The sequence below is a fragment of the Pristiophorus japonicus genome, chromosome 13 (assembly GCF_044704955.1).
Source record: "Pristiophorus japonicus isolate sPriJap1 chromosome 13, sPriJap1.hap1, whole genome shotgun sequence".
Lineage (NCBI taxonomy): Eukaryota > Metazoa > Chordata > Chondrichthyes > Pristiophoridae > Pristiophorus > Pristiophorus japonicus.
The window spans coordinates 25,422,487-25,447,519 of NC_091989.1; the positions used below are offsets into that span (position 1 = coordinate 25,422,487).

Consider the following 25,033-nt stretch of genomic DNA (forward strand, 5'->3'; position numbering starts at 1 on the left):
GGAAGAGTTCATAGAGTGTATCCGGGATAGTTTCCTTGAATAGTACATTGCGAAACCAACAAGGGAACAGGCTATCTTAGATTTGGTACTGTGTAATGAGACAGGATTAATAAACAATCTCCTAGTAAAGAATCCTCTAGGAATGAGTAACCATAACATGGTTGCATTTCAAATTCAGTTGGAGGACGAGAAAGTTGGATCACAAACCAGTGTCCTAAGCTTAAATAAAGGAGACTACAAAGGTATGAAGGCAGAGTTGGCTAAAGTAGACTGGGAAAATAGATTAAAGTATGGGACGGTTGATAAGTAGTGGCAGACATTTAAGGAGATATTTCATAACTCGCAACAAAAATATATTCCAATGAGAAAGAGACTGTAAGAGAAGGGATAACCATCTCTGGCTAACTAAGGAAATAAGGGATGGTATCAAATTGAAAACAAGGGCTTACAATGTGGCCAAGACGAGTGGGAGACCAGAGGATTGGGAAACTTTTAAAAGCCAGCAAAAGAATGACTAAAGAAATGATAAAGAGAGGGAAGATAGATTATGAAAGTAAACTAGCACGAAATATAAAATCAGATAGTAAGAGTTTCTACAGGTACATAAAAAGGAAAGGAGTGGCTAAAGTAACTGTTGGTCCCCTAGAGGACGAGTCTGAGGAATTAATAATGGAGAAGAGGGAAATGGCAGAGACGTTGAACAATATTTTGTATCGGTCTTCATAGTAGAAGAAACTAAAAACATCCCAATAGTGGATAATCAAGGGACTATCAGGAGGAAGGAACTTAATACAATCACTATCACTAAAGAAGTAGTACTTGGTAAAATAATGGGACTAAAGGTCCCCCGGGCCTGTTGGCTTATATCCTAGGGTCTTAAAAGATGTGGCTGCAGAGATAGTGGATGCATTGGTTGTAATCTACCAAAATTCCCTGGATTCTGGGGAGGTCGCAGCGGATTGGAAAAACGCAAATGTAACACCCCTATTTAAAAAAGGAGGCAGACAGAAAGCAGGAAACTATAGACCAGTTAGCCTAACATCTGTCGTTGGGAAAATGCTTGAGACCATTATTAAGGAAGCAGCAGCGCGACATTTGGAAAAGCATAATTCAATCAAGCAGAGTCAGCATGGTTTTATGAAAGGAAAATCACGTTTGACAAATTTGCTGGAGTTCTTTGTAACGAGCGGGGTGGATAAGGGGGAACCAGTGGATGTGGTGTATTTGGATTTCCAGAAGGCATTCGATAAGGTGCCACATAAAAGGTTACTACACAAGATAAAAGTTTACAGGGTTGGGGGTAATATATTAGCATGGATTGGCTAATGAACAGAAAACAGTCGGGGTAAATGGGTCATTTTCCAGTTGGCAAACAGTAACTAGTGGGGTGCTGCAGGGATCAGTGCTGGGTCCTCAACTATTTACAATCTATATTAATGACTTGGATGAAGGGACTGAGTATAATGTAGCCAAGTTTGCTGATGATACAAAGATGGGTGCGAAAGCAAATTGTGAGGAGGACACAAAAAATCTGCAAAGGGATATAGACAGACTAAATGAGTGGGCAAAAATTTGGCAGATGGAGTATAATGTAGGAAAATGTGAGGTTATCCACTTCGGCAGATTATAATTTTAATGGAGAAAAATTGCAAAGTGCTGCAGTACAGAGGAATCTGGGGGTCCTTGTGCATGAAACACAAAAAGTTAGTATGCAGGTAAAGCAAGTAATCAGGAAAGCAAAAGGAATATTGGCCTTTATTGCAAGGGGGATAGAGTATAAATGCAGAGAAGTCCTGCTACAATTGTACAGGGTTTTGGCGAGGTCACACCTGGAGTACTGCGTACAGTTTTGGTCTCCGTATTTAAGGAAGGATATGTTGTGTATCTGTAAAGCATGCACTCCCATGTTCTGCCACCAGGGAGCGCATCCCCTGAAGTCCCAAGGGATCCCAGCATCCCTTGGGAGCACTGTTTATAAGCTGGCCCCTAAGGCCTGCTCCTCACTCTGGAGTGTCTTAATAAAGACTGAGGTCACTGTTATTTTAACTTCCCTGTGTGCAGTCTCATCTGTGTTAGGAACACAATAACGACGAGTGTACGAATCCAATGCAAAGATGCAGCAAACTGTGGTTATCCTGGAGAAGTTCTCGGAGGGTGAGGACTGGGAAGCCTATATCAAACAGCTAGACCAGTACTTTGTAGCCAACGAGCTGGACGGAGAAGGAAGCGCTGCAAAAAGGAGAGCGGTCCTCCTCACGGTCTGCGGGGCACCGACCTACAGCCTCATGAAGAATCTTCTGGCTTCAGTGAAACCCACAGTTAAGTCATATGAGGAGCTGTGTACACTGGTTCGGGAGCATCTTAACCGAGGGAGAGCATGCTGATGGCGAGGTATCGGTTCTACACGTGTCAGCGATCTGAAGGTCAGGAAGTGGCGAGCTATGTCGCCGAGGTAAGGCGACTTGCAGGACAATGTGAGCTTGATGGCCACCTGGAGCAGATGCTCAGAGACTTTTTTGTACTGGGCATTGGCCACGAGACCATCCTACAAAAACCTTTGACTGTAGAGACACCGACCCTCAGTAAGGCCATTGCGATAGCACAGGCGTTTATGTCCACCAGTGATAACGCCAAACAAATCTCTCAGCACACAAGTACTAGCAATGTTCATAAATTAACTGGAATTGTGTTAGTGAGCAGAAATGTACAGGGCAGAAACCACGAGTCTGCAACTGTCATCAGTCCTCAGGTGACCCAGATGACTCAGAGTCCGCAACAAAGGATGAATGCAAGGCAATTCACACCTTGTTGGCATTGTGGAGGCTTCCATTCAGCCTATTCATGCTGCTTCAAAGGGTATGTTTGCAAGAGCTGTGGAACAATGGGGCACCTCCAACAAGCTTGCAGACGAGCTGCAAGTTCTGCAAAATCTGCTAACCATCACGTGGCAGAGGAAGATCGGTCTATGGTGGATCAAAGCAATTTCGAGCCTCAGAGAGAGGAGGCAGATGCTGAAGTACACAGGGTGCACACATTTTCGATGAAATTTCCACCTATAATGCTAAATTTAAAATTGAATGGCTTACCCGTAGCCATGGAACTGGACACTGGCGCTAGCCAATCCATCATGAGTAAAAAGATGTTTGAGAGACTGTGGTGCAACAAGGCACTCAGACCAGCCCTGAGCCCCATCCACTGAAAACGTACACCAAAGAGCTCATCACTGTCATGGGCAGCGCCATGGTCAAGGACACCTACGAGGGCACGGTGCACGAACTGCCACTCTGGATTGTCCCGGGCGATGGCCCCACACTGCTTGGAAGGAGCAAGCTGGGCAAAATCCGCTGGAACTGGGATGACATCCGATCGCTATCACATGTTGATGAAGCCTCATGTACCCAGGTTCTTAACAACTTTCCTTCCCTTTTTGAGCCAGGCATTGGAAACTTTTCCGGGGCGAAGGTGCGGATCCACTTGGTCCCAGAGGCACGACCCATTCACCACAAGGCGCGAGCGGTACCTCACATGATGAGGGAGAGAGTGGAAATTGAGCTGGACAGGCTGCAACGTGAGGGCATCATCTCCCCAGTGGAATTCAGTGAGTGGGCCAGCCCGATTGTTCCAGTACTCAAAAGTGATGGCACGGTCAGGATTTGCGGCGATTATAAAGTAACTATTAATCGTTTCTCGCTACAGGACCAATACCCGCTACCTAAGGCAGACGACCTATTTGCGACGCTGGCAGGAGGCAAGACGTTTACCAAGCTCGACCTGACTTTGGCCTACATGATGCAGGAGCTGGAGGAGTCTTCGAAGGGCCTCACCTGCATCAACACGCACAAGGGACTGTTCATCTACAACAGATGCCCATTTGGAATTCGGTCGGCTGCAGCGATCTTCCAGAGAAACATGGGGAGCCTTCTCAAGTCGGTACCACGCACGGTGATTTTTCAGGACGACATATTGGTCACGGGTCAGGACACCGTCGAGCACCTACAAAACCTGGAGGAGGTCCTCTAGCGACTGGGCTGCGGCTGAAGAGGTTGAAATGCGTCTTCATGGCAACAGAAGTGGATTTGTTGGGGAGAAAGATCGCGGCGGATGGCATTCGGCCCACAGACACCAAGACAGAGGCTATCAGGAACACGCCCAGGCCACAGACGTCATGGAGTTGCGGTCGTTCTTGGGACTCCTCAACTATTTTGGTAACTTCCTATCGGAATTAAGCACCCTCTTAGAGCCCCTACATGTGTTGTTACGTAAAGGTGAGAACTGGGTATGGGGAAAAAAACCAAGTAATTGCTTTTGAGAAAGCCAGAAACATTTTATGCTCCAACAAGCTGCTTGTATTGTATAACCCGTGTAAAAGACTTGTGCTAGCATGTGATGCGTCGTCGTACGGAGTCGGGTGTGTATTACAACATGCTAACGTTGCGGGGAAGTTGCAACCTGTCGCCTATGCCTCCAGGAGCTTGTCTAAGGCCGAGAGGGCTTACAGCATGATTGAGAAAGAGGCATTCGCGTGTGTGTTCAAGGTAAAGAAAATGCATCAGTACCTGTTTGGCCTCAAATCTGAGCTGGAAACCGATCATAAGCTTCTCATATCCCTGTTCGCTGAAAACAAGGGGATAAATACTCATGCCTCAGCCCGTATACAAAGTGGGCACTCGCGCTATCAGCTTATAACTACACCATCCGCCACAGGCCAGGCACCGAGAACTGTGCGGATGCTCTCAGTCGGCTACCATTGCCCACCATGAGGGTGGAAATGGCGCAGCCTGCAAACTTATTGATGGTGGCGCAGCCCGCAGACTTGTTGATGGTCATGGAAGCGTTTGAAAATGATAAATCACCTGTCACGGCCCGCCAGATTAGGACTTGGACCAGCCATGATCCTCTGCTGTCCCTAGTAAAAAACTGTGAACTGCATGGGAGCTGGGCCAGCATCCCCGTTGAAATGCAAGAGCTAATCAAGCCGTTCCAGCGGTGAAAGGACTAGCTGTCCATTCAGGCAGACTGCCTGTTGTGGGGTAACCACATAGAGCTACCCAAAAAGGGCAGGGAGACGTTCATCTCGGATCTCCACAGCACACACCCGGGTATAGTAATGATGAAAGCGATAGCCAGATCCCTCAATTGGAGGCCCGGTATCGACTTTGACTTAGAGTCCTGTGTATGGCAATGCAGCGTGTGTGCTCAGTTGAGCAACGCGCCCAGAGAGGCACCACTAAGTGTGTGGTCCTGGTCCTCCAGACCATGGTCGAGAATCCATATCGACTATGCCGGCCCGTTTCTCGGTAAAATGTTCCTGGTGGTGGTGGATGCTTTTTCAAAATGGATTGAATGTGAAATAATGTCGGGAAGCACCGCCACCGCCACCATTGAAAGTCTGAGGGCTGTTAGCATGAATGTACCCTCCAAGAATCACTCGTCACTCAGGGTCAGTCCATTCATCAAAACGGATTATTACGCTAGCGGGGAGATGAAGCTAACTGGTGGGTCCAAGTACCTCTCTCCACAGTACAAAGGATTTCATGGATTTTTATATGTTTTACAACAGTTTACTATAGTTACATCAGACCATTTCAGCCGGACACTATCCAATCATATTGATTATAGATTACATATAGATTCAATTAAACCAATAGAGTTAATCTTTAAACGTTAGGTGGCTCATGTGTTGCCAAGAGATGTGTTGCCAAGAGATGTGTTGCTAAGAGTTACTCATAATCTTGTGACATGGTCCAGGCCCCACTTTATCTTACTGTCCTTGGGTGCTGTTATTTGGGTAGTCTCCTTATCTTAGTCCTGTTACAGAGTTGTATTTTTCTATCATGGACCAGGACGTCTCGTCTGGGGAACATCTGCAGAGCTGTAGTGTGTTTCTGCGTGAGAACACAGCCGTTATCAGTAACTAAGAATGCAGTCTCTTTTCTGCTGGCTGACATCCCTTGGGGCTTCGCTAATCCACGAGCAGCCATCTTTATACATTTTACACACACATTTAATACTACAATTACATATTTCGTTCTAACATCTATGCTACAGGTGCCGTTGCCCTAGGAGAAAATCTTTCTCTGTAACACTCCCCCCTTTCGTTAAAGGGGCTAGTCCTAGCCCCCTGAAACCAACACTAATTTAATGTTATATGATTTATGTTTTTGTATCACCTGGTACTCCCTGCTTCAACGTGCTGGCCAGTCACGCGATTTCAGGAGTCCCAGTTGCTTCGATCAAATTAATATCGTTTGAATCGCTCCTTTCGCCTGTCACACTGACTTTCTTGCTTATCTGAGCTTTGGTGCTAAACCTCCGTTGTTGTGCATAATGTCTGCAAGACCGGCAAGCCATGACACCCCATGTCAATGTTAAAACTAGCTGTACTCCGACCAGTATGTGTGATATAATTCGAATCTAGGGATGGATGTTGACATTCATCCCCCAGTTCCAAACCGCTCTCCACCAACTCTCATCCTGCAGCTCTGTACCGGTGTCTTTCTCCAGTATCTCAATCTCTGTCTGTAATTGGTGGTAGAGTTTAACAGACTGTCCAACTCTGAGTCTTAGTTCCCTTAGTACTTCTGCTAAATGGGGAATAGGGGCCTGTTCTGGCTTGTCATAGTCCTGCAGGTGATCATGGAGCTGATCAGTGGCGTCAATGATTTTGGTACCTTGCCGTCTAACTTGGATAATGCGGGCTTGTCCTATAGTAACGGGTCTTAAGAGTGTAAAGCAGAAGTTTGGTTGCGGGATCTGGCATTGCAAGCCGTTATACTGATATGAGTGTTCCGTGGTGGAGACACAAGTATCTCCAGTATTTGCCTCTGTACCCGGCCCGAGCAAAATGTGTAGGGGCAGGTACTATTTCCAAAACGCATCCATCGGTTCGATTAAAACCACATTCATCTAACTCTCCCAGTCCCACATGTGGCTCAGCTAGCCAAGCTGAAGGGGACACTGGATAATTGCACTCTGAAGGGACTAACCAGAGTATACCCAGCGATCTCAAACTGCCAGATGGGCACAGCCATGGGCGTGGGGATTGTCTTGATGATCCCTATAGTCACACAAGACTCAGGTCCATTTCCCCTTTATCAACTGGAGAATATTGGGGTTTTACGGGACAATGCCTCCCTCCGTTACTACTTAACTGCAGACTCCGCTATCCGTAGAGATAACACGCTATACGGCGTCTCCCTGACAGGATGCAAACAAAGGGGAGAGATCACAGTGTGCCCCCACCTGGTGGGACAGGGAGAGTTAGATGAGTGTGGTTTTAATTGAACCGATGGATGCGTTTTGGAAATAATACCTGCCTCTACACATTTTGCTCGGGCCGGGTACGGAGGCAAATACTGGAGATACTGTGTCACCACCACGGAACACTCATATCAGTATAACTGCTTGCAATGCCAGATCCCGCAACCAAACTTCTGCTTTACACCCTTACGACCCGTTACTATAGGATAAGCCCGCATTATCCAAGTTAGACGGCGAGGTACCGAAATCATTGACGCCACTGATCAGCTCCATGATCACCTGCAGGACTATGACAAGCCAGAACTGGCCCCTATTCCCCAATTAGCAGAAGTACTAAGGGAACTAAGACTCAGACAGTCTGTTAAACGCTGCCACCAATTACGGACAAAGATTGAGATACTGGAGAAAGACACCGATACAGAGCTGCAGGATGAGAGTTGGTGGAGAAGGGTTTGGAACTGGGGGATGAATGTCAACATCCACCCCTGGATTCGAATTATATCACACATACTGGTCGGAGTACAGCTAGTTTTAGCATTGACATGGGGTGTCATGACTTGCCGGTCTTGCAGACATTACGCACAACAACGGAGGTTTAACACCAAAGCTCAGATAAGCAAGAAAGTCGGTGTGACAGGCGAAAGGGGCGATTCAAACGATATTAATTTGATCTCAGCAACTGGGACTCCTGAAATCGCATGATTGGCCAGCATGTTGAAGCAGGAAGTACCAGTGATACAAAAACATAAATCATATAACATTAAATTAGTGTTGGTTTCAGGGGGCTAGGACTAGCCCCTTTACTGAAAGGGAGGAGTGTTATAGAGAAAGATTTTCCCCTAGGGCAATGGCACCTGTAGCATAGATGTTAGAACGAAATATGTAATTGTAGTATTAAATGTGTGTGTAAAATGTACAAAGATGGCTGCTCGTGGATTAGCAAAGCCCCAAGGGATGTCAGCCAGCAGAAAAGAGACTGCATTCTTAGTTACTGACAACGGCTGTGTTCTCACGCAGAAACACACTGCAGCTCTGCAGATGTTCCCCAGACGAGACATCCTGGTCCATGATAGAACAATACGACTCTGTAACAGGACTAAGATAAGGAGACTACCCAAAGAACAGCACCCAAAGACAGTCAGATAAAGGGGGGCCTGGACCATGTCACAAGATTATGAGTAACTCTTAGCAACACATCTCTTGGCAACACATCTCTTGGCAACACATGAGCCACCTAACGTTTAAAGATTAACTCTATTGGTTTAATTGAATCTATATGTAATCTATAATCAATATGATTGGATAGTGTCCGGCTGAAATGGGCTGATGTAATTGTCGTAAACTGTTGTAAAACATATAAAAATCCATGAAATCCTTTGTTCTGTGGAGAGAGGTACCTGGCTTCTTCTCCCCGCCGGCGTAATAAACCGTTTTGACATTTGGAACCGACCCAGAGTGACGAGTGATTTTTGGAGGGCACATTCGCACTAACAGGGCCATGTTTGCCACCCACGGCCTGCCTGACATACTGGTCAGTGACAACGGGCCATGTTTCACCAGTGCCGAATTTAAAGAATTCATGACTTGCAATGGGATCAAACATGTCACCTCGACCCCGTTTAAACCAGCCTCCAATGGGCAGGCAGAGCTGGCAGCACAAACAACCAAACAGAGCCTTAAACGAGTCACAGAAGGCTCACTCCAAGCCCGCCTGTCCCGAGTACTGCTCAGCTACCGCACAAGACCCCACTCGCTCACAGGGGTGCCTCCAGCTGAGCTACTCATGAAAAGGACACTTAAAACCAGTCGCTCGCTGGTTCACCCCAATCTGCATGATCAGGTAGAGAGCAGACGGCAGCAACAAAATGTAAACGATGGTCGCGCCACTGTGTCACGGGAAATTGATCTGAATGACCCTGTGTATGTGCTAAACTATGGACATGGTCCCAAGTGGATCGCAGGCACGGTGATAGCTAAAGAAGGGAGTAGGGTGTTTGTAGTCAAACTAGACAATGGACAAATTTGCAGAAAGCACCTGGACCAAACGAGACTACGGTTCACAGGCTGCCCTGAACAACCCACAGCAGACACCACCTTTGTCGAGCCCACAACACACACCCAAAGGATCAACGACACCACCCCGGACCAGGAAATCGAACCCATCACGCCCAACAGCCCAGCAAGGCCAGGCTCACCTAGCAGCCCTGCAAGGCCAACAACACACCAGCCCAGCCAGGGCACAGCCAACACACCAGAACAGACATTTGTACCGAGGCGGTCCACCAGGGAAAGAAAGGCTCCCGACCGCCTCACCTTGTAAATAGTTTTCACTTTGGTGGGGAGTGATGTTGTGTATCTGTAAAGCATGCACTCCCATATTTCGCCACCAGGGAACGCATCCCCTGAGGTCCCAAGGGATCCCAGCATCTCTTGGGAGCACTGTATATAAGCCGGCCCCTAAGGCCTGTTCCTCACTCTGGAGTGTCTTAATAAAGACTGATGTCACTGTTACTTTAACCTCACTGTGTGCAGTCTCATCTGTGTTAGGAACACAATTGGATATACTTGCATTGGAGGCTGTTCAGAGAAGTTTGACTAGGTTGATTCCGGAGATGAGTGGGTTGACTTATGAGATAGGTTCAGTAGGTTGGGCCTATACTCCATTGGAGTTCAGAAGAATGAGAGGTGATCTTATTGAAACATATAAGATAATGAGGGGGCTCGACAAGGTGGATGCAGATAGGATATTTCCACTCATAGGGGAAACTAAAACTAGGGGGACATAGTCTCAGAATAAGGGGCCACCCATTTAAAACTGAGATGAGGAGGAATTTCTTCTCAGAGGGTTGTAAATCTATGTAATTCTCTGCCCCAGAGAGCTGGGAGGCTGGGTCATTGAATATATTTAAAATGGAGATAGACAGATTTTTGAGTGTTAAGGGAATAAAAGGTTATGGGGAGCGGGCAGGGAAGTGGAGCTGAGTCCATGATCAGATCAGTCACGATCTTATTAAATGGCTGTGGAGGCTCGAGGGGCCAGGTGGCCTACTCCTGCTCCTATTTCTTATGTTCTTATCCCATAACCAGCTACGATAGCGCGTCTTTAAGCATTGATTTTTTGGTGAGCCCCAAGCAGTCAGAGGGAGATAGAAGAACAAATATGTGGGCAAATTGCTGCGAAATGCAAAAACCTGCTGTAATAGTGGGGTATTTCAACTATCCTAATATTAACTGGGACAAAGGTAGTGTGAATGGTACAGAGGATGTGGAATTCTTAAATGCATTCAGGAGAACTTCTTTAGCCAGTATGCAACAAGCCCAATAAGGGAGGGGGCGGTTATGGACTTGGTTTTGGGGAATGAAGAGGTGGAAGGGGTATCAGTGGGAGAGCATTTTCGTGCTCGTGATCATAATTCAGTAAGATTCAGGGTAGTTATGGAAAAGGACAAAGGGGGACTAGGAATAAAAGTTCTCAATTGAGGTAAAGCCAATTTTGCTGAGCTGAGGTGGGATTTGGCCAAAGTGGATTGGAAACAGTTACTTAATTGGTGGTAAATCAGTGTCAGACCAGTGGGAGGCATTCAAGGAGGAGATCCTGAGGGACAGAGCAAATATGTTCCCTTAAAAAAAAATGGATGGGGCTAACAATTCTAGAGCCCCCTGGATGTCAAGGGACATACAGGGTAAGATAAAGAAAAAAGGGAAGCTTATGACAGATACCGGGAACTCAACACTGCAGAAACTCGAGAGGAGTATAAGAAGTGCAGGGGTGCAATTAAAAAAGATATCAGGAAAGCAAAGAGAGCACGAAAGAATGTTGGCAAGTAAAATCAGGGAATAGCCCAAAATGTTTTAGAAATACATTAAAGGCAAGAGGATAACTAGAGAAAGAGTGGGACCTATTGGAGACCATGAAGGAAATCTGTGTGGGGAGGCAGAAGATGTGGGTAGTATTCTTAATTAATACTTTGCATCCGTTTTCACAAGAGAGGCGATGCAGACTTTGCAATGAGGGAAGAGGAATGTGAAATATTAGACGAGATAAATATAGTGAGAGAGGAAGTATTAAGAGGCTTAGCAGCTTTGAAAGTGGATAAATCCCCAGGCCCGGATGAAATGTATCCCAGGCTGTTAAGAGAAGCAAAGGAGGAAATAGCAGCGGCTCTGACCATCATTTTCCAATCCTCTCTGGCTACAGTGCCAGAGGACTGGAGGACTGCTAATGTTGTACCTTTGTTTAAAAAGGGAGAAAGGGATAGACCGAGTCATTACAGGCCAGTCAGCCTAACTTCAGCGGTGGGAAAATTATTGGAAATAATCCTGAGGGACAGGATAAATCTTAATTTGGAAAGACATGGATTAATATTAATCAAGGACAGTCAGCATGGATTTGTCAAGGAAAGGTCATGTCTGACTAGCTTGATTGAATTTTTCCAGGAGTTAACCAGAAGGGTCGATGAGGGCAGTGTATATGATGTACATGGATTTTAGCAACGCTTTTGATAAGGTCCCACATGACAGACTGGTCATGAAAGTAATAGCCCATGGAATCGAAGGCAAAGTGGCAAGTTGGATCCAAAATTGGCTTGGAGACAGGAAGCAAAGGGTAATGGTTGATGAGTGTTTTTGTGACCGGAAGGCTGAATCCAGTGGAGTTCCGTAGGGCTCAGTGCTGGATCCCTTGCTTTTTGTGGTATATATCAATGACTTGGATTTGAATGTTGGGGGTATGATTAAGAAGTTTGCAGATGACACTAAAATAGGCTGTGCGGTTGACAACGAAGAAGAAAGCTGCGGACTGCAGGAAGATATCAATGTACGGGTCAGGTGGGCAGGACAGTGGCAAATAGAATTCAATCCGGACAAGTGAGTAATGCATTTTGGGAGGTCTAACAAGGTAAGTAAATACACATTAAATGGTACGACACTGAAAAGTGTAGTGGAACAAAGGGATCTTGGGAATCCGAGTTCACAACTCCCTGAAGGTAGCAGGGCAGGTAGATAAGGTGGTTAAGAAGGCATATGGAATACTTGCTTTTATAAATCGAGGCATGGAATGCAAGAGCAAGGAGGTTATGCTTGAACTGTATAAAACACTGGTTAGGCTACAGCTGGAGTACTGTGTGCAGTTCTGGTCACCACATCACAGGAAAGATGTGATTGCATTGGAAAGGGTGCAGAGAATTACAAGAATGTTGCCTAGACTGGATAATTTTGGCTATGAGGAAAGATTGTAGTTGCTGTGTCTGTTTTCTTTGGAACAGAGGAGACTAAGGGGAGAGACCTGATTGAGGTATATAAAATTATGAGGGGCCTGTTTCCCTTGGCAGAGGGGTCAACTAACAGAGGGAATAAATTTTAAAGTAATTGGGGGAGGTTTAGAGGAGAAATGAGGGGCAATTTCTTCACCCAGAGTGTAGTGGGGGTCTGGAACTCACTGCCTGAAAGGGAGGTAGAGGCAGAAACCCTCACCACATTTAAAAAATACTTGGATGTGCACTTAAAGTGCCATAATCAACAGGGCTACGGACCAAGAGCTGGAAAGTGCGATTAGGCTGGATAGTTCTTGGTTGGCCAGCGCGGACATGATGGGCCGAAATGGCTTTCTTCCACGCTGTAAATTTCTATGATTTTATGCTTCTATCTCTGTATCTTTCTATCTGTGTCTATTTCTATTACACTCTATTCTTTCTCTCTCTGTGTCTGTCTGTATTGTGCTCTCTATTTCTTTGTATCTATCCCTGTCTGTCTCTATCTAACACGCTGTATCTAACTGTGCCTCTACCTACCTTTTGTATCTTTCTATTTTTAACTCGCTCTCTTTCTTTCTGTATCTCTATCAGTGTATATTTCTATCTATCTTTCCATATTTTTCTATCTTTCTGTGTATGTGTTTTTCTATCACGCTATTTTTCTGTGCATGTTTATCTATCTATCATGCTGTATCCCTTCATTTTTACAATCAATAACCAGATATTTATCTAGTTCCTTCTTATAGCTGTTAATTGACACTGCAGCCACTCCTTCAACTGGAGCCTGTTTCATTCTATTCCTAAGTCCTGTCTGAAGTCAGTTCATTTTACACTCCTTTACTACTGCAGGGGACCAAGCCTTTGGTTTAAAGTACTATTCCTGTCTCTTGAGTCAGAAGGTGAAGGATTCGAGCCCCACTCCGGACAGCCCTGGTGAGCGGCGGCTAGAATCTGGTCTCGAAATGCTGGGTTGTCATCCAGCAGGGGACTCGCATCTGGAGAGAGTGACCACTGGCTTAGGGGTAGTATTCCCGCCCCTGAGTTAGGAGGTGAAGGGTTCAGGCCTCACTCCAGACAGCCCTGGTGAGCGGAGCCCGGAGCGCCGGCTCTGAATGCTGGCTTGACGTACAATGGGGATACTTGCGTCCCATGGTTGCCTGTGGCCCCTCCTCCATTGTAAAGGGCGAGTGGGGCTCTTTAGTCTTGGTTGCAGTCTGTAGATAAAAACAGCGAGGAAGGCAATGGGAAACCACCTCAGCTACTCCTCCCTAATAAGGGGCTCAAGAATTTCATGTGTGAGAGCTGAATTAGGACCTGCCGCAGGGCAGAATGTAATGGACGGGCTTCTGCAGATGACAGTGTGATAGTTGGGAAGGCAGAATATTCTGTGGATTGGAAAGCCATTCAGGCATCTAGAGACAGCAAGTAACCGTGACCTGAATTTTGCCCTGGCCTGTAAAGCGTTACATGATCCCAGTGTAGGGCTGCTAGAGTTGAATTCAGGAAGGAAGAATCAGCTTCTGTTCACGAGTGATTCCTGCTGCAAAATCCACATCTAGATGCTGGACGAGGCAATTCTGGCTGTCTAAGCTTATGTGAAGCATGGGCAGGTAAGTGAGGTGCGAGGGGGATAGCTGGAGCCTGAGAAAACATCTCCTCAGGCGAGGAGGGGTGAGAAAACTGAGTGAAAATAAATAAACCTGAAATGTCAGTGGAATTTGTAAATGTCAGGGTTAACAAAAGTGAATAGGACTGTGAGTAAACGATACAGGAGGAGTTAAAATAAAATAGAATTGAGAATAGTCTTAACAGTCCTCCCCTTCCTCTCTGATCCACTGGCCCCGGTGAGTGAGTCAGGTGCAAGTATATGCAGTGAATTTGATTTGGCAAGTCTACTGCAGAGGGCATTGCGACCGACCTCCCATCCACATATGTATACTTTCTAGAGAGGGGGGGGGGGACAACAACGGACAGTGGCTCTGTTTCCACCCTCTCTTGCATAGGGGTACTGAGACCAACTGTAGGACCCCCCTAGTGTCCTGGTGGAAATGATTTAACTCAGCATATTTAAGAGGGCTGATTATTGGGAGCTTAATATCCTACATTGGCCATTCCCACACCAGAAGGGGAATTTACCCGCTGAATTGTTGGCGAGAAAGGTTCAAATGAAACCACAAACCCTACATGTTACCGTGGCAACCTTACCTATGGATTTCGTCCTTGACATTCCTCTGGGCAATGGAAGGTGCGGTTTCTCTGGTACAGAAGGTGGCGTTGACTTTGATGGCATACCTTGACGCTCAAATAGTGACTGAAAGAGAAAAAAATAGAAAAATATTTATGGGAGAAGGACAGTGAACATCAGAATTGATTTATGTGAAACTGAACAACAGGCGGAGTTACAACAACAACTTGCATTTAACATAGCTCCTTTAATGTAGTAAAACATCCCAAGGAGTGCAATCAGACAAACTTGATATCGAGCCAAAAAGGAGACATTCATACTAGTGTTACTAGACTAGTAATCCAGAGACCTGGACTAATAATCCAAAGAATATGAGTTCAAATCCCACCATGGTTAATTGAGAATTTAAAGAAGTTGGAATTAAAAAGCCGGGATCAGTAAAAGTGATCATGGAGCTGCCAAATTGTTGTAAAACCCACACGGTTCAGTCATGCACTTTGGGAAATGAAACCTGCTGTCCTTACCCGGTCTGGCCAATATACGACTTTAGTCCCAAATCAACAAGCTTTAATCTTAACTGCCCTCTAAAGTGGCCGAGCAAGCCACTCCGTTATATCAAACCTCTGCAAAGAATATTGGGCAATTAGAGATGGGCAATAAATGCTGGCCTTACCAGAGATGTCCATTTTTCGAGAATTAATTTTTAAAAAGTCCACTTCAGCTAGCCTAGGAGAGTGAGCTCACCCGAACTAATTCAGTCTGTGATGCAGAGTGGCATCAGAGTCAGAAGGCCCAGGGTTCAAGCCCCACACCAAAGGCTTGAGCACAAATACTCGTCCAACACTCCCACTGCAGTACTGAGGGAGCGTTGCTCTGTCAGAGGTGCTGTCTCTCAGATGAGATGTTTAACCTAGGCCTCATCTGCTCTCTCAGGTGGAGGCAAAAGATCCCATGGCATTATTCAAAGAAGAGCAGTGGAGTTTTCACAGTGTCGTGGCCAACATTTATCCCACAATCAACATCACTCATTGCTGTTTCATTGCTGTTTGTGGGAACTTGCTATGCGCATACTGACTGCCCGTTTTCCCTATATTAGAACAGTGACTGTCCCCCTCTCCATCAAGTCTGCCATCATCACTCCTCTCTTTAAAAACAAACCCTTGACCTCTCCATCCTTGCAAACTACCATCCCTTCTCCAATCTCCCGTTCCTCTCCAAAACCCTTGAACGTGCTGTCGCCGCCCAAATCCGTGCCCATCTTTCCCGGAACTCCATGTTTGAATCCCTCCAATCAGGTTTCCGCCCCTGCCACAACACCGAAACGGCTCTTAACAAAGTCAAAAAATGACTTCCTATGTGACTATGACAAAGATAAACTATCCCTCCTTGTCCTTATTGACCTGCCTACAGTCTTTACATTGTTGGCCACACCAACCTCCTCCAACGCCTTTCCACCATTGTCCAGCTGGGAGGGACTGCCCTCGCCTGGTTCCATTCTTATCTATCTGGTCATAGCCAGAGAATCACCTGCAATGGTATCTCTTCGCACTCCTGCATCGTTACCTCTGGTGTCCCCCATGGATCTATCCTTGGCCCCTTCCTATTTCTCATCTACCTGCTGTCCCTCGGTGACATCATCCGAAAACACGTAAGTTTCCACATGAGTGCTGACAACATCCAGGCCGATCTCACCACCAACTCTCTCGACCTCTCCACTGTCTTTAAATTGTCAGACTGCTTGTCTCTTTTTGTGGCTTGGTATCAAATTTTGTTTGATAATGCCCCTGTGAAGTGCCTTAAGACGTATTACTACGTTCAAGGCGCTATATAAATACAAGTTGTTGTTGTAAATTGCTTTGGGATGTCGTGAAAAGTGCTATATAAATGCAAGGTCTTTATTTCTTTCTAAAGCTCGATAGACCGCAGATAAGCTCTGATAACAGCCTCTTTTACACTCAGGAAGCTTGACAGACCATGGATAAACCTTATAGAATGGCCACCAAACAGCAGTAGTGAGGTTGGGGACAGCATCAAACAAGAAATTTGGGATGCGTGCAATAAAGGTACAGCAGTTATCATGGACGACTTTAATCTACATATAGATTGGACTAACCAAACTGGTAGCAATATGGTGGAGGAGGATTTCTTGGAGTGTATTAGGGATGGTTTTCTAGACCAATATGTCGACGAACCAACTAGAGGGCTGGCCATCCCTGACTGGGTGATGTGTAATGAGAAAGGACTAATTAGCAATCTTGTTGTGCGAGGCCCCTTGGGGAAGAGTGATCATAACATGGTAGAATTCTTTATTAAGATGGAGAGTGACACAGTTAATTCAGAGACTAGGGTCGTGAACTTAAGGAAAGATAACTTCGATGGTGAATTGGCTAGAAGACTGGTGAATGATGCTTAAAGGGTTGACGGTGGATAGGCAATGGCAGACATTTAAATATCACATGGATGAACTTCAACAATTGTAAAAATAAAACGGGGAAGGTGACTCAACCGTGGCTAACAAGGGAAATTAAGAATAATGTTAAATCCAAGGAAGAGGCATATAAATTGACCAGAAAAAGCAGCAAACCTGAGGACTGGGAGAAATTCAGAATCCAGCAGAGGAGGACAAAGTGTTTAATTAGGAGGGGGAAAATAATTTGAGAAAGTTTGCTGGGAACATAAAAACCGACTGCAAAAGCTTCTATAGATACGTGAAGAAAAAGAGATTAGTGAAGACAAACATAGGTCCCTTGCAGTCAGAATCAAGTGAATTTATAATGGGGAACAGAGAAATGGCAGACAAATTGAACAAATACTTTGGTTCTGTCTTCACGAAGGAAGACACGAGTAACCTTCCGGAAATACTAGGGAACCGAGGGCCAAGCGAGAAGAAGGAACTGAAGGAAATCCTTATTAGTCACGAAATTGTGTTAGGGAAAATGATGGGATTGAAGGCCAATAAATCCTGATAGTCTGCATCCCAGAGTACTTAAGGAAGTGGCCCTAGAAATAGTGGATGCATTGGTGATCATTTTCCAACAGTCTATCGACTCTGGATCAGTTCCTATGGACTGGAGGGTAGCTAATGTAACACCACTTTTTAAAAAAGGGAGAGAGAAAATGGGGAATTATAGACCGGTTAGCCTGACATCGGTAGTGGGGAAAATGTTGGAATCACTTATTAAAGATGAAATAACAGCGCATTTGGAAAGCAGTGACAGGATTGGTCCAAGCCACCATGGGTTTATGAAAGGGAAATCATGCTTGACAAAACTTCTAGAATCTTTTGAGGATGTAACTAGTAGAGTGGACAAGGGAGAACCAGTGGATGTGGTGTATTTAGACTTTCAAAAAGCTTTTGACGAGGTCCCACACAAGAGATTGTTGTGCAAAATTAAAGTACATAGTATTGGGGGTAATATATTGATGTGGATAGAGAACTGGTTGGCAGAAAGTAAGCAAAGAGTCAGGATAAATGGTTCCTTTTCAGAATGACATGCATTCTGCAGTGACTAGTGGAGTGCCGCAGGGCTCAGTGCTGGGACCCCAGCTAATTACAACATACATCAATGATTTAGATGAAAGAATTGAGTATACTATCTCCAAGTTTGCAGATGACACTAAGTTGGGTGGCGGTGTGAGCTGTGAGGAGGATGCTAAGAGGCTGCAGAGTGACTTGGACAGGTTAATTGAGTGGGCAAATGCATGGCAGATGCAGCATAATGTGGATAAATGTGAGGTTATCCACTTTGGTGGCAAAAACGTGAAGGCAGAATATTATCTGAATGGCAGCAGATTAGGAAAAGAGGAGGTACAATGAGGCCCGGGTGTCATGGTACATCAATCATTGAAAGTTGGCATGCAGGTACAGCAGGCTGTGAAGAAGGCAAATGGCATGCTGGCCTTCATAGCTAGGGAATTTGAGTATAGGAGCAGGGAGGTCTTACTGCAGTTGTACAGGGCCTTGGTGAGGCCTCACCCGGAATATTTTGTTCAGTTTTGGTCTCCTAATCTGAGGAAGGACATTCTTGCTATTGAGGGAGTGCAGCGAAGGTTCACCAAACTGATTCCCGGGATGGCAGGACTGACATATGAGGAGAGACTGGATTGACTGGGCCTGTATTCACTGGAGTTTAGAAGAATGAGAGGGAATCTCACAGAAACATATAATATTCTGACGGTTAGATGCAGGATGAATGTTCCCGATGTTGGGGAAGTCCAGAACCAGGGGTCACGGTCTAAGGATAAGGGGTAAGCTATTTGGGACCGAGATGAGGAGAAACTTCTTCACTCAGAGAGTTGTGAACCTGTGGAATTTTCTACCACAGAGAGTTGTTGATGCCAGTTCATTAGATATATTCAAGAGGGAGTTAGATATGGCCCTTACGGCTAAAGGGATCAAGAGGTATGGAGAGAAAGCAGGAAAGGGGTACTGAGGTGAATGATCAGCCATGATCTTATTGAATGGTGGTGCAGGCTCGAAGGGCCGAATGGCCTACTCCTGCACCTATTTTCTATGTTTCCTGGAGTAGACCATGAAAGCAGTTTTCTTGAAAAAAAATTCCAAACTTCCTTCCCCAAATTTTCTCACATACAGCTGTTGCTGAGGGATGTGCCATGATGCTTTCAGGCCTACAGTGCCTCACTCAGTTGGCCATTGGTTTGACACTAGGTATAAGAACATAAGAATTAGGAACAGGAGTAGGCCATCTAGCCCCTCGAGCCTGCTCCGCCATTTAACAATATCATGGCTGATCTGGCCGTGGACTCAGATCCACTTACCCGCCTGCTCCCCGTAACCCTTAATTCCCTTATTGGTTAAAAATCTATCTATCTGTGACTTGTATACATTCAATGAGCTAACCTCAACTGCTTCCTTGGGCAGAGAATTCCACAGATTCACAACCCTCTGGGAGAAGAAATTCCTTTTTAACTCGGTTTTAAATTGGCTCCCCCGTATTTTGAGGCTGTGCCCCCTAGTTCTAGTCTCCCCGACCAGTGGAAACAACCTCTCTGCCTCTATCTTGTCTAACCCTTTCATTATTTTAAATGTTTCTATAAGATCACCCCTCATCCTTCAGTAGTCCAACGAGTAAAGACCCAGTCTACTCAATCTATCATCATAAGGTAACCCCCTCATCTCCGGAATCAACCTCGTGAATCGTCTCTGTACCCCCTCCAAAGCTAGTATATCCTTCCTTAAGTAAGGTGACCAAAACTGCACGCAGTACTCCAGGTGCGGCCTCACCAATACCCTATACAGTTGCAGAAGGACCTCCCTGCTTTTGTACTCCATCCCTCTCGCAATGAAGGCCAACATTCCATTTGCCTTCCTGATTACCTGCTGCACCTGCAAACTAACTTTTTGGGATTCATGCACAAGGACCCCCAGGTCCCTCTGCACCGCAGCATGTTGTAATTTCTCCCCATTCAAATAATATTCCCTTTTACTGTTTTTTTTCCCAAGGCGGATGACCTCACACTTTCCGACATTGTATTCCATCTGCCAAACCTTAGCCCATTCGCTTAACCTATCTAAATCTCTTTGCAGCCTTTCTGCGTCCTCTATACAACCCGCTTTCCCACTAATCTTTGTGTCATCTGCAAATTTTGTTACACTACACTCTGTCCCCTCTTCCAGGTCATCTATGTATATTGTAAACAGTTGTGGTCCCAGCACCGATCCCTGTGGCACACCACTAACCACCGATTTCCAACCCGAAAAGGATCCATTTATCCCGACTGTCTGCTTTCTGTTCGCCAGCCAATTCTCTATCCATGCTAATACATTTCCTCTGACTCCGGGTACCTTTATCTTCTGCAGTAACCTTTTGTGTGGCACCTAATCAAATGCCTTTTGGAAATCTAAAAACACCACATCCATCGGTACACCTCTATCCACCATGCTCGTTATATCCTCAAAGAATTCCAGTAAATTAGTTAAACATGATTTCCCCTTCATGAATCCATGTTGCGTCTGCTTGATTGCACTATTCCTATCTAGATGTCCCGCTATTTCTTCCTTAATGATAGCTTCAAGCATTTTCCCCACCACAGATGTTAAACTAACCGGCCTATAGTTACCTGCCTTTTTTCTGCCCCCTTTTTTAAACAGAGGCGTTATATTAGCTGTTTTCCAATCCGCTGGTACCTCCCCAGAGTCCAGAGAATTTTGGTAGATTATAACGAATGCATCTGCTATAACTTCCGCCATCTCTTTTAATACCCTGGGATGCATTTCATCAGGACCAGGGGACTTGTCTACCTTGAGTCCCATTAGCCTGTCCTGCACTACCCCCCTAATGATAGTGATTGTCTCAAGGTCCTCCCTTCCCACATTCCTGTGACCAGCAATTTCTGGCATGGTTTTGTGTCTTCCACTGTGAAGACCGAAGCAAAATAATTGTTTAAGGTCTCAGCCATTTCCACATTTCCCATTATTAAATCCCCCTTCTCATCTTCTAAGGGACCAACATTTACTTTCTTCACTCTTTTCCGTTTTATATATCTGTAAAAGCTTTTGCTATCCGTTTTTATGTTTTGCGCAAGTTTACCTTTGTAATCTATCTTTCCTTTCTTTATTGCTTCCTTAGTCATTCTTTGCTGTCGTTTAAAATTTTCCCACTCTTCTATTTTCCCACTAACCTTGGCCACCTTATACGCATTGGTTTTTAATTTGATTCTCTCCTTTATTTCCTTGGTTATCCACAGCTGGTTACCCCTTCTCTTACCGCCCTTCTTTTTCATTGGAATATATTTTTGTTGAGCACTATGAAAGAGCTCCTTAAAAGTCCTCCACTGTTCCTCAATTGTGCCACCGTTTAGTTTGTGTTTCCAGTCTACTTTAGCCAACTCTGCCCTCATCCCACTGTAGTCCCCTTTGTTTAAGCATAGTACGCTCGTTTGAGACACTACTTCCTCACCCTCAATCTGTATTACAAATTCAACCATACTGTGATCACTCATTCCGAGAGGATCTTTTACTAGGAGATCGTTTATTATTCCTGTCTCATTACACAGGACCAGATCTAAGATAGCTTGCTCCCTTGTAGGTTCTGTAACATACTGTTCTAAGAAACAATCCCGTATGCATTCTATGAATTCCTCCTCAAGGCTACCCCGTGCGATTTGATTTGACCAATCGATATGCAGGTTAAAATCCCCCATGATTACTGCCGTTCCTTTTTCACATGCCTCCATTATTCCCTTGATTATTGCCCTCTTCACCGTGAAGTTATTATTTAGAGGCCTATAAACTACGCCCACCAGTGACTTTTTCCCCTTACTACCTCTAATCTCCAACCACAATGATTCAACATTTTGTTCATTAGAGCCAATATCGTCTCTCACAACAGCCCTGATATCATCCTTTATTAACAGAGCTACCCCACCTCCTTTCCCTTCTTGTCTATCTTTCCGAATCATCAGATACCCCTGTATGTTTAATTCCCAGTCTTGGCCACCCTGCAACCACGTTTCTGTAATGGCCACCAAATCATACCCATTTGTAATGATTTGTGCCGTCAACTCATTTACTTTATTTCGAATGCTGCGTGCGTTTAGGTCTAGTGTTTTAATACTAGTTTTTAAACCATGATTTTTAGTTTTGACCCCTCCTGCAGCCCCTTTATATTCAGTGGCCCTTTTAGGTTTTTGCCTTGGGTTTCTCTAGGTAGTGACTATTCAGCCAGAGAAGGCATCACTGCTGAGGCAAACCACCACTTATATGAGGCTCTCCATCAGTGGGGAGGGGGAAGGGGAGTAGTCTGAATAACCAAAAGCAGAATTTTCTTCCACTAGACTCTGGGATACTGGGGTACACCTCCTGCTGCTATCTCACATTAGCTAGGTCACCCTTCTTTGATTCATGTCAGGACAGATCAGGTGTCAAACTACGACCGTCCGGCTGGGGCTGTGCGGCTCATTGCAAGCCGAGCAATGCCTTTACCCAGTAGATCATGAAGATCAGAGAGAAATTCCATTCTTTCTGACAGTAGTTAAGGGCAAAAAGAAACAGCTTTTATCGTGTCCAACAAATTATTCTTGATTAATATTAGAAATTCAAATAACCATATCAATGGAAAATGAGGAAGCATAAATTACAAAGCTATTTAAATTCATCAGACAGCTTAAACAGCAATTTCTATCACACCATTATCACATTGTGGCTGCAGTGTGTACTAGGAACAGGAGGAGACCATTCAGCCCCTCAAGCATGTTCCACCATTCAATTAGATCATGGCAGATCTGAATCTAAACTCCATTTTACCCGCCTTTGTTTCCTATCCCTTCAGACCCTTACCAAACAAAATCTTATCAATCTCAGTTTTGAAATTTTAAATTGGCCTAGCCTCAACTGCGTTTTGGGGGAGAAAGTTCCAGATTTCCACTACCCATTGCGTGAATAAGTGCTCCTGACATCATCCCTGAATGGTCTCATTTTAAGTTTGAGCTCCCTGGTTCTGGTCCACTCTTTCTATCATATCAAATCCTATAATTAACTAGGGATGAGCAATTAATACCAGCTTTGCCAGTGATCCCCACACCCAGAGAATTCATTTTTCAATAGGCTATATGTACAACACCCCTCAAGGCAGCATGAGGCTTTCTTTTGTAAAATGTTCTTGTAAAATGCAGGGCTAATTCTCTCAGGTCAATAACAGAATTCACGCTATTTCATGTCAATGGCTACTCGAAAGTGGGAGTGGGAGTGGTTGTGGAGTAAAGGGGAGAGGAGATAAGGGTTCTGTGTGTACAATGGTTTGAACAAACACTCGGGGTCTCTAATCACCTTAATCAGAAGTTACACTTACATGAACAGCCGTGATGCTGAGCAGAAAATCGGCAGATGGATCAAATAATTCCACTTGTCAAGCAGCAGCTGCTGTGGTCAAAGAGCACGTCAGCACTCGAACCCTGCAGCAAGTACTTCATTTAATCTTGGAATGGATTGTTTCACGAATGGAATGAGCCTGTCAATGCGTGGAGGCTTTTTTCTCAAGGAGGGAGGGGACCCTTTTTTATTTATTCTGCTTTCTTCCAGTTTGCCCACTACTATCCTGCCCCAACTGACTGATGCTGGGGGACAACTCTTAGGTGACACTGCGACAGTTCATGTGTGACCTGGTCAATGAGTGTCGGCGGGCTATTCAACCATTGGGGGAACACAGCCAATCTCCTGTTCCCGATCCTGTTCTCATCCGACACCCACACCGTTACTTTTCTGCAAGGATTATTGAATGTCCATCAGGACCACACGTCTTTCCGATTTTCTCATTCCAATCTAGCGGTGCTGAGGCCAACTATAGCTCCCCAAAACCTCCCCATTTGAAATCGGCTAACTCAGGAGAGATGTGGATCGAAACTGGATTATCCTAGTCTGAATGGCTCATCTGCGGACAACCTTAATGTGCTGAAGCACTGTGAAATTCCTTGGGGAACCTCTATACCCAGATACTGCCCTGGCACTGAGGCATTGTACAGTCTGTATCCAGGCGCTGCCCCAGCACTGAGGCATGATACCATCTGTACTGAGGCACGATGCAGTCTGTACTGAGGCACGATACTGTCTGTACCCAGGCACTGAGGCACGATGCAGTCTGTACTGAGGCACGATACTGTCTGTACTCAGGCACTGAGGCATGATACAGTCTGTACCCAGGCACTGAGGCATGTTACCGTCTGTACTGAGGCACGATGCAGTCTGTACTGAGGCACGATACTGTCTGTACCCAGGCACTGAGGCACGCTACAGTCTGTACTGAGGCACGATACTGTCTGTACCCAGACACTGAGGCACAATGCAGTCTGTACTGAGGCACGATACTGTCTGTACCCAGGCACTGAGGCATGATACAGTCTGTACCCAGGCACTGAGGCACGATACTGTCTGTGCCCAGGCACTCAGGCACGATACTGTCTGTACTGAGGCATGATACCGTCTGTACCCAGGCACTGCCCCTGGGACTATGAGTCGATACAACTCAGATTCAAAGTCCTGGGTACTGGGACAACCAGACTGATTCCCGGGATGGCGGGATTGACATATGGGGAGAGACTGGATCAACTGGGCCTTTATACACTGGAGTTTAGAAGGATGAGAGGGGATCTCATAGAAACTTGTAAGATTCTGACCGGACTGGACAGGTTAGATGCGGGAAGAATGTTCCCGATGATGGGGAAGTCCAGAACCAGGGGACACAGTCTTAGGATAAGGAGTAGGCCATTTAGGACTGAAATGAGGAGAAACTTCTTTACTCAGAGAATTGTTAACCTGTGGAATTCCCTACCGCAGAGAGTTGTTGATGCCAATTCACTGGATATATTCAAGGGGAGTTAG

The 25,033-nt window shown here is 45.4% G+C and overlaps 1 protein-coding gene across 1 annotated transcript in view; it reads right to left on the reverse strand.

Annotated features, from left to right (window-relative positions):
• The window catches only part of shank3a (SH3 and multiple ankyrin repeat domains 3a), a 1,463,579-nt gene that overhangs the window by 146,426 nt on the left and 1,292,120 nt on the right, over positions 1 to 25,033 (reverse strand). The window contains exon 20 of the mRNA XM_070897277.1: positions 14,718 to 14,823. Within this exon, the coding sequence (XP_070753378.1) occupies positions 14,718 to 14,823 (106 nt within the window). The remainder of the gene's footprint in view (positions 1 to 14,717; positions 14,824 to 25,033) is intronic.